At 40.1% G+C, this 13,753-nt stretch overlaps 1 protein-coding gene across 1 annotated transcript in view; it reads left to right on the top strand.

Moving 5' to 3' along the window:
• Window positions 1–13,753, top strand: part of ENTREP1 (endosomal transmembrane epsin interactor 1) — a 63,818-nt gene that overhangs the window by 4,398 nt on the left and 45,667 nt on the right. The window contains exon 2 of the mRNA XM_025423360.3: window positions 6,445–6,501. Within this exon, the coding sequence (XP_025279145.2) occupies window positions 6,445–6,501 (57 nt within the window). The remainder of the gene's footprint in view (window positions 1–6,444; window positions 6,502–13,753) is intronic.

Here is a 13,753-nt window from a genome sequence, read left to right as displayed (position 1 = left end):
AAACTATGTAGTTTGGGTGGCAGTGCCAGTTTGTCTAAGGTTACTTGGGATCCATGTAGGAACACAGTGTAAAGATACCTTCATTTCCAAGCTTTGAAATGACCATTACTTGCCAGAGTCTGCTCTAGCCATTAAATTGGCAAATCTTCTTTCAGTTTCAAAACAGATTTTGCTTTTATATTTGATACAAAATTAAATTCAAGGGACAGATATATTCACTAAAAGGACTATTTTATTAACATAGTATAAGTCAAGAATATTTCTTCATATATATCTCTGTATGCATTCTTGCCTTGAGCCTGAGATTTGGAAGTTTCCTTCACTTTTCTGGATCTTGAAGATATTTTTATCTATTTTACTATATATTTACTATATACTATATATAAAAGATCACTTTTCTGGATCTTGAAGATATTTTTATCTATTTTACTATATATTTTACTATATATTTACTCCAAGTCCTATAAAGCGTCTTTGTCCATACTTTACATTCATACTGTCAGCAGTTTGAGGGGACTGTTTTTAACTTACTCGCTGTTTTTAAGCATTCTGGGATCATTTATTTTCTTCCTGGTATTGTTTAATGACTCCATCTACTGTTATTCCCAAAGGGCACGAAGCCAGGAGATTAGCCACTTTTATTTTTATTTTTTTATTTTTTTTAAATTTATTTATTTATTTTTTTTTGTGATAGTCACAGAGAGAGAGAGAATGAGGCAGAGACACAGGCAGAGGGAGAAGCAGGCTCCATGCACCGGGAGCCCGACGTGGGATTCGATCCCGGGTCTCCAGGATCGCGCCCTGGGCCAAAGGCAGGCGCCAAACCGCTGCGCCACCCAGGGATCCCGATTAGCCACTTTTAAAAGCATCCTGAAGTTTGACTCCGGGTGGGTAGCAGAAGGAGAATCTCCAGGACCATGTTCAGTTCATTCTGTCCTGGCTTTTGATTTGGGGCATATTTAGTTACTACCACACTGGATTAGTGTGGATTAGTCAATGAGTAGTGTCTCCTCCTTCAAAAACCAAAATTCCTTATTCTGATGACATATCTGATCCTTGGAAGATATTTCCGGCAAAAGGTAGAGAGAATTGATTATTATTATTATTTGCTCTTCTCTCGGAGTCTTAATATCCTTAATATTATCTGCATACATCTCTACTTTGAGTCACTGTCCTAAACTCAGGGTTTCCCCCTCCCTTGAGTCTGTAATTCAAGATTCCAGTTGCTTATAAAGCAACAGACACTGGTGAACCTCAAGGTAAGCATGTTTTTAAAAATTGCAGTGATGAGGGATCCCTGGGTGGCGCAGCAGTTTGGCGCCTGCCTTTGGCCCAGGGCGCGATTCTGGAGACCCGGGATCGAATCCCACATCGGGCTCCTGGTGCATGGAGCCTGCTTCTCCCTCTGCCTGTGTCTCTGCCTCTCTCTCTCTCTCTCTGTGACTATCATAAATACATAAAAAAAAATAAAAAATAAAAAATTGCAGTGATGAAACCTGAAAAAGAATGAATGTTTGAAGGAGAAACTAACTCAAAAATTCTGAAGTCTCTACCAGTTAAACAGCAGTATATATATTTTTCCTATCATAATCGTCAAATACTACTTTAATATTTTTGGGCCATTTTAAATATAATTTTTGTGATAGATTTTATTGATTCTCTTGGGTCCTTTATTTTATATGGCAGCAGAGTGGCATTGATAAACTCTTGAGTAAGTCATTGAGCCTCTTAGCCTCAGTTACCAGTCTGTAAAATGGGTGTGATAATTCTTGCCTCAGAACTAATTTTGTGAGGAGTACTTAGAGAATATATAGGAGAACTTGCTGCTGGGCCCAAGTATCAGGCCTGGCACATAGTAGAACCTCTATCAGTGTTTTTAAACATCAAGGCAATATTTGATCCAAGTAAAGCGAAAAGGCCAGTTTTCTCTGGGACATTCTAGTAACCATCATGTATACATTAGAAATATCCAGGTGCCCATTTCCTCAGTTTTTTTTTTTAATGTAAAACATGCTGGACAGATAGGGAAAAATGATACACACCAACACATACATACACATACACACACACCCTTTATTTTTTTAATTGCCAATGTAAAACCTACAGGGCGAGATAGGTTGTTGAGAGGTTTGATTATTGTGTGCTTAATTCATAAGGTAAACATGGGATATTTATAGTTTGGCTCTTTTTATCTCTATGTTTAGATATAGCAACTTTTGGCAAACAATCCAGAACATTTTTGCCCTAAGGCATGTTCATGGGTAGCAAAGGAAAAATAGGGCAGTAAAATAATGAGATTTTGATCTTTATGATTTGATTTTTAAGTTGGGAAATGAAGGCACATTAACCATATATGGTGGGTAACAGTGATTCTTGCATGAAGTATCTTGGAATCCTTCTTTGCAGAATCTTTGAAAAAAGAAAAGCCTCTGCTTTTTCCTATAAGCTACAAGGAATGGGTTACAAGTGAGTGAAACCAAAATTATAATAAATCTTATTATAATAATATAAAGGTAATTTAGTGTCAGAAAATACCTGCTTGCTTGTTCACTCATGGCAAGTTTCATCTTGCACTGGGTGGAAAGAATGCTAATGAAGCTGCTTTTTGCTGTTGGTATTCTCTTAGGAAGCACATGAGTGAAAATGCATTTAGGCTGAAATAGTCATCTTTAAGCAGGTTCATCCCCTATTTCTGATCTTCATTCATTCATTTATTCACTAGTCCATTCATTCATTTGTTGACTCTGGCCCTAACTTAGAAAAATCCTGTTGGGATTTAATGTGAGTGTGTGCTGAGTCTATAAAATAATTCAAATGGAAATTTATTTATTATCCTGAGTATTTTGCTTTATAATCCATGAATATGGTATATGTTGAATTGAGTCTTTATTTAATATTGCTTAATAAGGTTTATATTTAATAAGATATATATTTTAATAAGGTTAATAAGGTTTATATTTCTTCCTACTGGGTCTTAAGTATCTTTGTGGTCATAGGTATTTCGAGATTATTGATATTTATTATTTGTCAAATACATTTTGTACATATTTTTAAAATTATGTTTTAAGTTTAGTTTGTCGCTCACATATGCAAAATTCTCCCTCAAAAAATAATAAAGATAGCTTAGTTCATGTCAGAGACCCTTGATTTTAAATGACAATTGTATCTGTCACAATCTATTAAATATATAAATACATATGTATATTTTTCCCTTTTACCTTATCAACCCTACTCCTGGGATTTTACCCAACAGAAATAAAAAGCACTTGTTTTTAGGCATTACGTGGCCTTAAGTGATTATCATAGCATTGATTATGAGGGCAAAAACTGGAAATAGAGTATCAATGAATATGGAAATGATTGACTGCATTAGGTAAACCATACAAAGGAATATTATATTAACCATTAAACAGAAATGAATGAGAGCTACTCCAGTGGACAGACATGAAGAGATTCCCTGGAGGTATTTATTGAGAATGAAAAATAAGAGGAGGACAAGTATCTTTTATGACCCATTTTTTATAAAAGTTCACCTCTGTACATGTGTAAATATACACATATACATATTTGTCTAGTAATAAGAATTTAAAGAAAAATATGTACATGTGTAAAATATGTAAGTACACCAAATTGTTAATGTGGGTGAAGGTGGGATGATGTGGCTGGTGGGGGAGGTGGAAAGTATAGCTGAGGTTTCTTGCTATTTTTATGGGCTGGGCTGGACACTCCATTTTATTTTATTTTTATTTATTTATCTTTTAAAGATTTATTTATTTATTCATGAGAGACACCCAGAGAGAGAGGCAGAGACACAGGCAGAGGGAGAAGCAGGCTCCCTGAAGGGAGCCCGATGTGGGACTTGATCCCAGGACCCCGGGGTCACGGCCTGAGCCAAAGGCAGTTGCTCAACGACTGAGCCTCCCAGGCGTCCCTGGACCCTTCATTTTAATGATCATATTGTTTTAATGGAAAAAAACTGTGTTCCAAAAAGCTGAACCACAGGGTTTTATATTAAGGGAATCAGGTAGTCTAAATACCAAACACTAACTGATAATTTACATCATATTTATATTTTAGTGAAGTGAGCAGTTTGTGTTTCCCTCAAGGGCAGTCAAATGTCTCAGTATGTTTTTGCAAAAATAGTTTCATTTCCTGAGCTAAGTCCAGTGAGCAGCCGGGTGGGCAGGCAGGGGACACATGCCGATGTGGACACACACATGCACGCACATGTGTGCACACAAAAATTTAACATGCACACACACTTGCAAGCATCTGTGCCCACACACAGCCTGCAGGTGGAACCAGTGCTGGATTTCAGGGAATCCCGAGGAATCACTACCATCACAGCAGGGTACACTTTTGAGTTGGAAGAGGCCCAGAGATGGTTTCCTTCACTTAACCACATTTCTAAGGAAATGAGAATGAGGACCAGAAAAGTGATCTGACTTGGCCAAGGTCGCATAGTTATTTAGAAGCCAGGTGGGGAACGTGGACTCCAAGGTCTCATGGATTTCAAGTCCCAGTTTTTAAAGTAGATGCAGACACATGCAGACACATGTCCTGCGTGTCTCCAGCCAGAAATCATTCAGAATGAAGAAAGAGCCTATTGAATGTAAGATGATTGCAAGGATATAGTGCTGGTGGGCAGGCAGCTGATAGTATGTTTAAACATAAATGGAATACAAGAATCTGTTGCCTATCTGGCCACAAGTGGTTTCCTATCCTTGATAGAAGTGGGTACATTTGTCGTCTCCTGGTTTGACATAGTAAAATGATTTACTCTCAAGCCAGTAAATGGAAAATGGAGAGCATTATAGTAGGCCTGTGAACTTTGATTTGAAGTAACACTAAAATCCCTACTGATTTGTAGTTGATAAGCAGTAATTGTGAGCTGGTACCTTTGAGGGATTTTGGTAAAAAGTGCACATAAAGGAAAACCCTCATGATGGCATTGAGCAGATGCATGCACACTGTTCCACAAAGGTAAACGTGCTCCAGTGACATGAGAATGTCCCTGAGCTGAATAATCACTTTGATTGTTCTTTCCTGACTGCTTAGTGAACTGTGTTATCCAGAGGGCTGACATTGATTTACAGTTTATATTTTGGCAAAATGCTGATTCTTCTTTACCAAGGATTTTGGATTGTTATTTATCGAAGTGTCACTTTGCAATATGAGACTTTTATTTTATTTTAAAGATTTTATTTATTTATTTGAGAGAGAGACAGCACAAGCAGGAGGAGGACTAGAGGGAGAGGGAGAAGCAGCTCCCCACAGGGAGCCCCACACAGGGTTCGATCCCAGGATCCTGAGATCATGACCTGAGCGGAAGGCAGATGCTCAACCCACTGAGCCACCCAGGCACCTCGAGACTTTTCTCACCGTAGTCCTTCCCCTCTTTGTGGAATAAATGCTCAGGAACATTTATCACTTGCCAGTCATGTGACAGGTACCAGGCTGGGAGCCAAGGATTGGGAGACAAAGTAGGAGTTCACAGTTGGTGGGCAAGGCACAGATGCACTTCTCAAAAGTTATTATTACAGAGAGCGTTTTGGGGAGAAGATTGTGTAGAGGGCCTCCAGGAGTGTGGGGTAGTGGGATCAGTGAGGGCTTCTGGGAGGAGGTGACTGCTAGCCAGGATTTGCAGGATGCATAGTAGTTCTCAGGCAGCTCTGAGGGGAGCTGAGAGGAGAAGACACTGCAGCAAAGAGCTACAGTGTCTAAAGCCTGGCCAATCTGATGGGGGACAGGTGTGCCTGGGAGGAAGGTGGGTGGTGGAGGGGCAGGGGTGCATAGAAACCAGGCTTGGGAAGTGGGCAGAGTTTGGTCTTGACAGACCTTGTGTACCACTTCCGGGAGTTGACTTGTCCCACAAAGGATGGGTATCCATCTAATGAAGAGAGGTCTGCAGGTACACTGTGTCATGTGAGGCTGATAATGGCAATAGTTTAGGTGCTCTGGGGCAGAGAGCTTGGATGGCAATACTGATTCCTTCACTAACTGGAAGGACAGGCTACTCTGTGTGTGTGGTTTTTTTGTTTTGTTTTGTTTTAAGATTGTATTTATTTGAGAGAGAGCACAAGCAGGAGGAAGGGCAGAGGGACCCCTCCACATGGGGCTCCATCCCAGGACCGAGATCACGACCTGAGCCAAAAGCAGATGCTCTATTGACTGAGTTACCCAGGCACCCCTCTTTGTGTGTTCTTAGTTGACCTTAAGAAAAAACATATATAGTCGATATAAAAAGCTTTGGGGGCTTTGGGGGGAAAGAGAGCCCAAAGTGGTCTACCAGGGCTCATGTAATCAGCAGGAATATTAAGTGTTTGAATTAGAAGGCTTTGAGGTTTCAGATTTTTTTGAAAAGAAAAAAAAGCTTTAGAGACTAGGATAAGTTTATTGGAATTGGTCACATTTCTAGATTTATGATACTGTTTATCCTTGTAGGTGATACTCTCTGGAATCATAGGATTAACAACTTGGAAGCGGCCTATGATACTCCTGGTATGTACTGATCTCATAAATTGTTACTCTTTCTAAAATGTGCTATGTATGAAGTCTGTCGGATTCAACCACTGAAGAAATGCCAAAGCTTTCTTGTTCGTTAAAAAAAGAAGCTAACAGGGATCCCTGGGTGGCCCAGCGGTTTAGCGCCTGCCTTTGGCCCAGGGCGCGATCCTGGAGACCCAGGATCGAATCCCACGTCGGGCTCCCGGTGCATGGAGCCTGCTTCTCCCTCTGCCTGTGTCTCTGCCTCTCTCTCTCTCACTGTGTGCCTATCATAAATAAATAAAAAAAAAAAGAAGCTAACAATGATGACTGTTGGAAGGAGATGTTCTCATAATGGTAAAGCAAGATGATAATTTTGTCACTTTTCTGATTCATTTTTTTAAAAGATTATTTATTTGAGAGAGAGCAGATGGAGAAAGAGAGCACACCCATGAGCGGGGGTTGGGGGGCAGAGGGAGAGGGAGAGGCAGATGTCCCCGCTGAGCAGGGAGCCCAACGCTGCGGGGCTCCAGGGCTCCTGGGATTATGACTGAATCAGGCAGATGCTCAACTGACTGAGCCACCCAGGGGGCCCTTCTGATACATTTTAAACTTCTCATGTACCTAGCGGGTTTCTAGTAACAGGGTTAGATTTATTGTAAAGATGTAATTGTAAAAAAATGGTTTGCTATGGACATTTTTAAACATATACTAAAGCAGAGAGAATAATGTAATGAACTCCCTATGCTGATCACTCAGCAACTACCAACTCAGCCAGCCTTGTTCAGCTAGACCTGCACCCATCCCTCTGCTCCCCATATTCTTTTCCCCTGTATATTCTTTTTTGTTTGACAGGTTTTTTTTTTTTTTTTTTAGATTTTATTTATTTATTCATGAGAGACAGAGAGAGGCAGACACAGGCAGAGGGAGAAGCAGGCTCCCTGTGGGGAGCCTGACACGGAACTTGATCCCAGGACCCTGGGATTATGATTTGAGCCCAAGGCAGACGCTCAACTGCTGAGCCACCCAGGCGACCCCCCACCCCGTATATTCTTTTGAAGTAAATCTCAGGTATTAAATCATGAATACATAATTTATTATTATTATATTTTGCTTTGGTTGGACATCTCAGTTTCATGGCTTAGACTTCTTATATTCTCTATCACACATATATTTTTATGGTAATAAAGACATACATTGGTAACTTTATCCTTTTTTTTTTAGTTATTGTGGTAAAATTCACATAATATAAAGTTAACCCATTTTAAAGTTCACGATTCAGTGGCATTTGGTACATTCCCAGTGTTTGTTTTTTGTTTTTATTTGCTATGTCCTTTGGGTTCAGGGAATACTATAAAAAATAGACCAATAGAGTTGCCAACTTTTAAAGATGAAGTAGAAGTTCTGACAAATGCGATTTGAAATACATATAATGAAAAAATTTTTTTCCATATCACGTCCCTTGATTTTTCTCCCATTCATTTTGAAATAGGGTTAAATAATCTTCTAAAATGGTTTTGTGTATATACTTAACAGTTCATCTCAAGCAGACCACTGTTTGCTGGGTAGTGGGTGATAAATACAAAACTAGCTAAATTCTTAAATGCAGGGAGAAGAAACCCACAGTAGAATACAGTCAGAGTAATGGAGCCTAGTACTGAGTTGATGGTCTTGAAAAACTAAAGAGTTTTCAGGCCCACAAGACAATTTAGGCAACATTTTAGAAATCCACCAGTTATAGCATTTAGTGAAATGCTGTTAATATTTCTGGAAGGAGTAAATTAGGTGCAGCATTTTAATCTACAAGATAGCAGAGTAGGAGAAAATGAGACTTCGGATGACTTTTATGACATATGAGTGGCTGAGGTCTGTTTTGCAACAACTCTCTAGAAAAATGTTGGTCGGTGTCCAATGTTTATACTAATATTTGGCTATAGGAGTCATTTTTTGCCCTGATTTTTCCATTGGGTCCATATTGAAATGCTCAGTAATACAAATATCAGGCATTTAATTTGAAATTAGAGAATCTCTAAAGCTATTTGTACTTTTAAGATTTCAAATGGTGAGAAGAATGTGAGCGTGTGTTCTAGGTAGATATTAAGAAGGTCGACCTTTTAAGACATTTATTTCTCTAACATTGTTTTCTTTTGGAAAGATGCCTCATAGATGTATTATGTGAGCTCAAACAACTGTAGAAGAAAATGACCTTAATAGAGATGTATTTTTATTGCATGCCTTTAGATGTATTTCTCATCTTTGTTGATAAGTATAGGTACAACTTTGTCAAAGTTATAACCAGTTTTTTTTTTTTTTTTTTTAGTAAAGCGATAGAGGTTTGTTAAGCAAAGATATAGGGAGAGCTCTCAGAAGTAAGAGGGATCCTGACAGGGTTGCTCTAAGTTATAACCAGTTTGTACGTATACCATGTTTTGCTCTGCTTTTTCGGTTTCATAGTACATTAATTACGTTCACATCAGTAAATGTTATGTCTCCATGTACAAGGAGTCCACATGCCTGCCTGAATGGCCTTCTGTCATATTTCTGTATCGCCATCAATTATAAGCCTGTTGAATACAGGAACTTCTCTATTTTAACTTATGAATTACGTATTTAGAAGGTCAAGTAGAGATTGTTTTGAAATGTTAATTAACATCAATTTATAAAGAAGATAAATCAGTTGATAGGCATTGTACAAGGACAAACTTTCTGGGTATATCAAAAGATCATTTGAGCCTTGGTCAGTATCATAAGTGAAAAATCCTCGGTTCACGTGAACCTCCACAGTATTCTGTTATAACCTGCGCCACATGCCTTTATTATGTTAAAAAATAAAAAAAAAGTCATGTGATGTTATGAAAGAAACTGGATATGTCAGTGAGACACTCCTAGTCTGAGTCCCAGCTCATCCCCTAAAGAGCTGTATATTGTATAAGCCACTTAACTTTCCTGAGTCTAGTTTTCTTTGCTGAACAGAGGGGATAATCTAGTGACATCAAGGGATGGCTCTTCCACCTCCCCCACCCCGCATCCCCCATAATGGCTGCTTCACCTTCTCTTTGGCTTCCCCCAGGCCTCTTCCTGAGTTTAGGGAATGTGCTGCTGGAGACCACGTTCCATCAGAGAGCCAGTAGGGCCCTGTGCGGGGGGTGGGCAGATGGGGGCTTGGCTGGTCACTCCAGTCTTTCTCCCCTTCATATCCTGTACTCTACCCATAGGGGCTCCTTCTGGCTGAAACACAACCAGGCTGTCTTAACCAACTTGGGACCTTCTTTCCCTAGCTGTGTGCTTGGCTGGCTCCTTTTTTTCTGGGTCTCAGCTTAGCAGTCACTTCCTGAAGGAGGCCTTCCCTAACCACCCCAACAATAGTGGCCCTGTGTCCCTGCCTCTCAACATGTCCCAGCACTGACTTTTGGCTTGACAGTCCATAATTAACCTGTGTGTTGTTCGTTTACTACTTGCTGTCTGTCTCCCTACTGTAGATAGTCGTATGAAGACAGGGGTCTTGTCCAACTTCTTCACCCTGTGTCCCAGGGCCAGTGTGCTATAGATATGTCTGTTGTTGACTGTGAAGTTAACTTGGCAGCCAATAAGAAATTTAGGTCCTGAGTTCCTGACGTTTCTTTTTTGCTTTTGTCTTAAATTTGTCTCTTTTGTTCTTGCCTCTGGAATGTCGTATTCTTCCCCTTACTACTTAAGGGTGGTCAGGGGGTATATTGATGGTGGAGGTTGGAAGGGGGTGCAGGTTGGTCTTCCCAGAGCCCTTTGAGAGGCAAGCTGTCTTCATTTTGAGTTATTGGATGCACACTTATCGAGAACACTTGAATACTTCCTTTTGAAAACTGTTTATATTTGTGCTCCTTTTGTGATTGCTTCAGTGATTACATTAGGTTTTACACTGGTCAAACTCAAGTTTTCATGGAAACTCAAGAGTTGGAAGTGTTCATTTACTGGATCCTCTTCCTTATACCGATAAGATATTCATGTGTCCAAAACAAAAATAATAATCTTGGAACATGGTGTGTAAACATTTATAACTATTTTTGACTACGAGTAGGATCAAGCTGTGTGTGTGCACTTGTGTGTGCACCCTAGATGGAGAATAGAAGTGGTAGATGAACTGGCTATTTTAAAAAAAAAGATCTATCATTTTCTCTTCTAACTTCAAGATTATGGAATTTAGGATAAGACTTCATTACCCCAAAAGAGACTGAAAATGGCTTGGTAACATATATAGACATTCCATCCTCTCATCTAACTGTCCAAACAGGCTAGGCTGGCAAGGTGGTTCTGCTCCACAAAGCCATTTAGGGATCTGGGTTCTTTCCATTTTATTGTGCCTTGAAGGGAGAGTCATGGATCACCCAGACACTCTCAAGAGATTGAGGAATTAGCCCACCAGATAGTCAGAGAAACTTGTAGGTGGGTTAGCTGCGAGGTAAATGGTGGCCCTTTCATTTCTGATGACAAGACCAGGAGGGGTCAAAATACCAGTGGGCAGTTTAGGAATCTCTACATTTATAAAATGAACTCTGAAGCTTGAACTTTGTGCATTCTGGTTCTTTCAAGTGTATTTCCTGGCTGTCAAGAATTCGGAATGAGTTTTGGTTTGAGGGTTCAAGACACTTGCATTTTAATGCTGACACATCACCACTGATTATCGGTGACCTTGGGAGCATCTCTTGGTTTCTTTTTTTTTTTAATATTTTATTTATTTATAGACACAGAGAGAGAGAGAGAGAGAGAGAGGGGCAGAGACAAAGGCAGAGGGAGAAGCAGGCTCCATGTGGGGAGCCCGACGTGGGACTCGATCCCGGGTCTCCAGGATCACACCTTGGGCTGCAGGCGGCGCCAAACCGCTGTGCCACTGAGGCTGCCCCATCTCTTGGTTTCTGCCTCTGTAAAATGATGAACTTATATCAGAGCAATCTTTTAAGAGTCCTTTAGCTCTCATTATGTAGGTTTCCAGAAACCTTATTAGTTACCTGGAGGGTGTTTTAACTTCTAATAGACATTTTCAACAGGCCATTATAAACTCCCTGTATAAATACTATGATTATTGCATTCTTGGTTCTTTAAGGAATAAAAATAGATGACTATTCTCCCTCTTCAGAATAATTAATAATCCTCCATTGCATGTATATGAGTTTATATATGTATATGTATATGTATAAGAGTTTATATCTTTAGTTATGTGGTTTATACAGCAGGTACTTTTCCTATTTTATATATAAGGGACCAGTGGCTCAGGAATTAACTAGCTTGTTCAGTTCACAAACGCATGAACTATTATTAGAAAGAACTGGGGATGTTGACTTCTAGTCCACTGCTCCTTTCTTTATACCACTCCTCCACTAGTCCTCCATTAGCAAATTGTTCAGTACTTCTCTAGGCCCAGCAACTCTGTGTGTGTGTGTTTGTAATTTAAATTATTTTCTAAAATAAATAAATAAGTAAGTAAGTAAGTAAGTAAATAAATAATTTTCTTATTTGTGACTGTCCAATTCTTTTTCAAGTTCTCAAGTGACAAGAGATGGAGGAAGTTTATCCTTGATTGAAAAGAGCAAGAGGCAGAATTGAACACGGCACGAGGAGGGTCAGCTTTGAGTCTTAATCCTGCCACTTTCAATCAGTGACTGGCCAAGGAAATTATCTGATCAGTTTCTTCATCTGTACAATGGGCATGCGCCCATTTCTTAGGATTGTAGACAGGGATGCATGTTGAAACTGTAAAGTGTAAAATGGGACCTAAGATTAAGGCAAGCACATTATGAATCATTTGTGTCATCCACTGAGAAAATCTTAAAGGGGAGATTTGGTCTCTCAGTTTGGCGTGTCATCAGGTAACCCATGGCAGCAAAATATGGATTTAGGCATCATGAATGCACCCTGGGCTGGGCTCAGGCTTATCTGTGACCACAGTGGGCTTAGTCTGCTGGCAACAGAGGTTTCATTTCTCTCCTCTGATCATCTGCTCCCCAAAACCGTGTATTGGGTAAGAACCTGGCATCCTCAGGAACTGGAAGTACTCTGGGTGGCCCATCTCTGGGCAGAATCAAGGCCTGAGCAATTTCTTGCTTTGCAAACTGGCTTCAGCCATCTGGGTGTGCTCTCATTAGCATGTTTAGTTTGTCAGCGACAGGTAATTACCAAAGCTTTGAGGTAACCTTCCTGCCAAGTCAATTATTACAATGAAAGTGAGCCTCAGGCCAAATTCTGCTACACATGCAAGCACTTATTAGCCAACAGACAAAACAATTGTTCGTGCACTCTGTTCTGGAAGCTTAAAGGGTAAAGGGCTAAAATTTTTACTAAGCTTTCAGGACAGTGTGAACAATTTTTTACCTCTGGTTTTTGTTGCACCCATTTGTCTTGAAAACCATTGCTGGTTCCTTGAAATCCTGCTGATCACGCGAAGCTAAGTTTATGAGATCTGCTGCAGTAAGGGAGGACACCTCCTTGCCACTAGTTCTCAGAAAGGGTGAATCAAAGAGAGCCTATTTGTAGGGTTTGAGGACCCCTGCTGGGGGATTATAAGGTGGCCTTTGCAAGATAAAGAATTGGTAGGGTTTAGGCAAAGCTTATGACATAATAGTTTTGGATTAGGGGGTGAATGGAGGGGAGGTCCTGGGAGCAAGATTTAATGAGTAAGCTGTTAGTTTTGATAAACTGTTTTAGTTGGTTCACAGTCTTACGTTTGAGGAACAAATAGTTCTTGGGGCAAGTAGCTAGATTATCTTTGCTTGTTCTCAGTATTGTTTAATACAGGGTCAGAAAAGTATGGTCAGCCCCAGAATTGATGAGCATTGGGACAGGAAATTATGTTGGTTTTAGTTCTTACCCCAAATTTCACAGAAAACCCATTTTTAAAATCCTTTATGCAGGATCCCTGGGTGGCGCAGCGGTTTGGCGCCTGCCTTTGGCCCAGGGCGCGATCCTGGAGACCCGGGATCGAATCCCACATCGGGCTCCCGGTGCATGGAGCCTGCTTCTCCCTCTGCCTATGTCTCTGCCTCTCTCTCTCTCTCTCTCTGGGACTATCATAAATAAATAAAAATTAAAAAAAAAAATAAAATCCTTTATGCAATTAAACAAGCTAAGAGTTTCATCAGTTGGACAACTTATTTCCACAATCACTCTGCTAATTTAACAGAGTTGCTTGGTTGTTGTTGAGAGAAGAAGGCAAAGGAAGCTTCTGGAGTGTGGCTTTTCTCATAAATGCAAATTGACTCTCCTGGAATTTGAATCCCTGACCGTCCTTAGGGTGTTG

The sequence above is a fragment of the Canis lupus genome, chromosome 1 (genome assembly GCF_003254725.2).
Source record: "Canis lupus dingo isolate Sandy chromosome 1, ASM325472v2, whole genome shotgun sequence".
Taxonomy (NCBI): Eukaryota; Metazoa; Chordata; class Mammalia; order Carnivora; family Canidae; genus Canis; species Canis lupus.
Note: the sequence above shows the minus strand (reverse complement) of the source record. Positions and strands in the feature narration are given on the sequence as shown.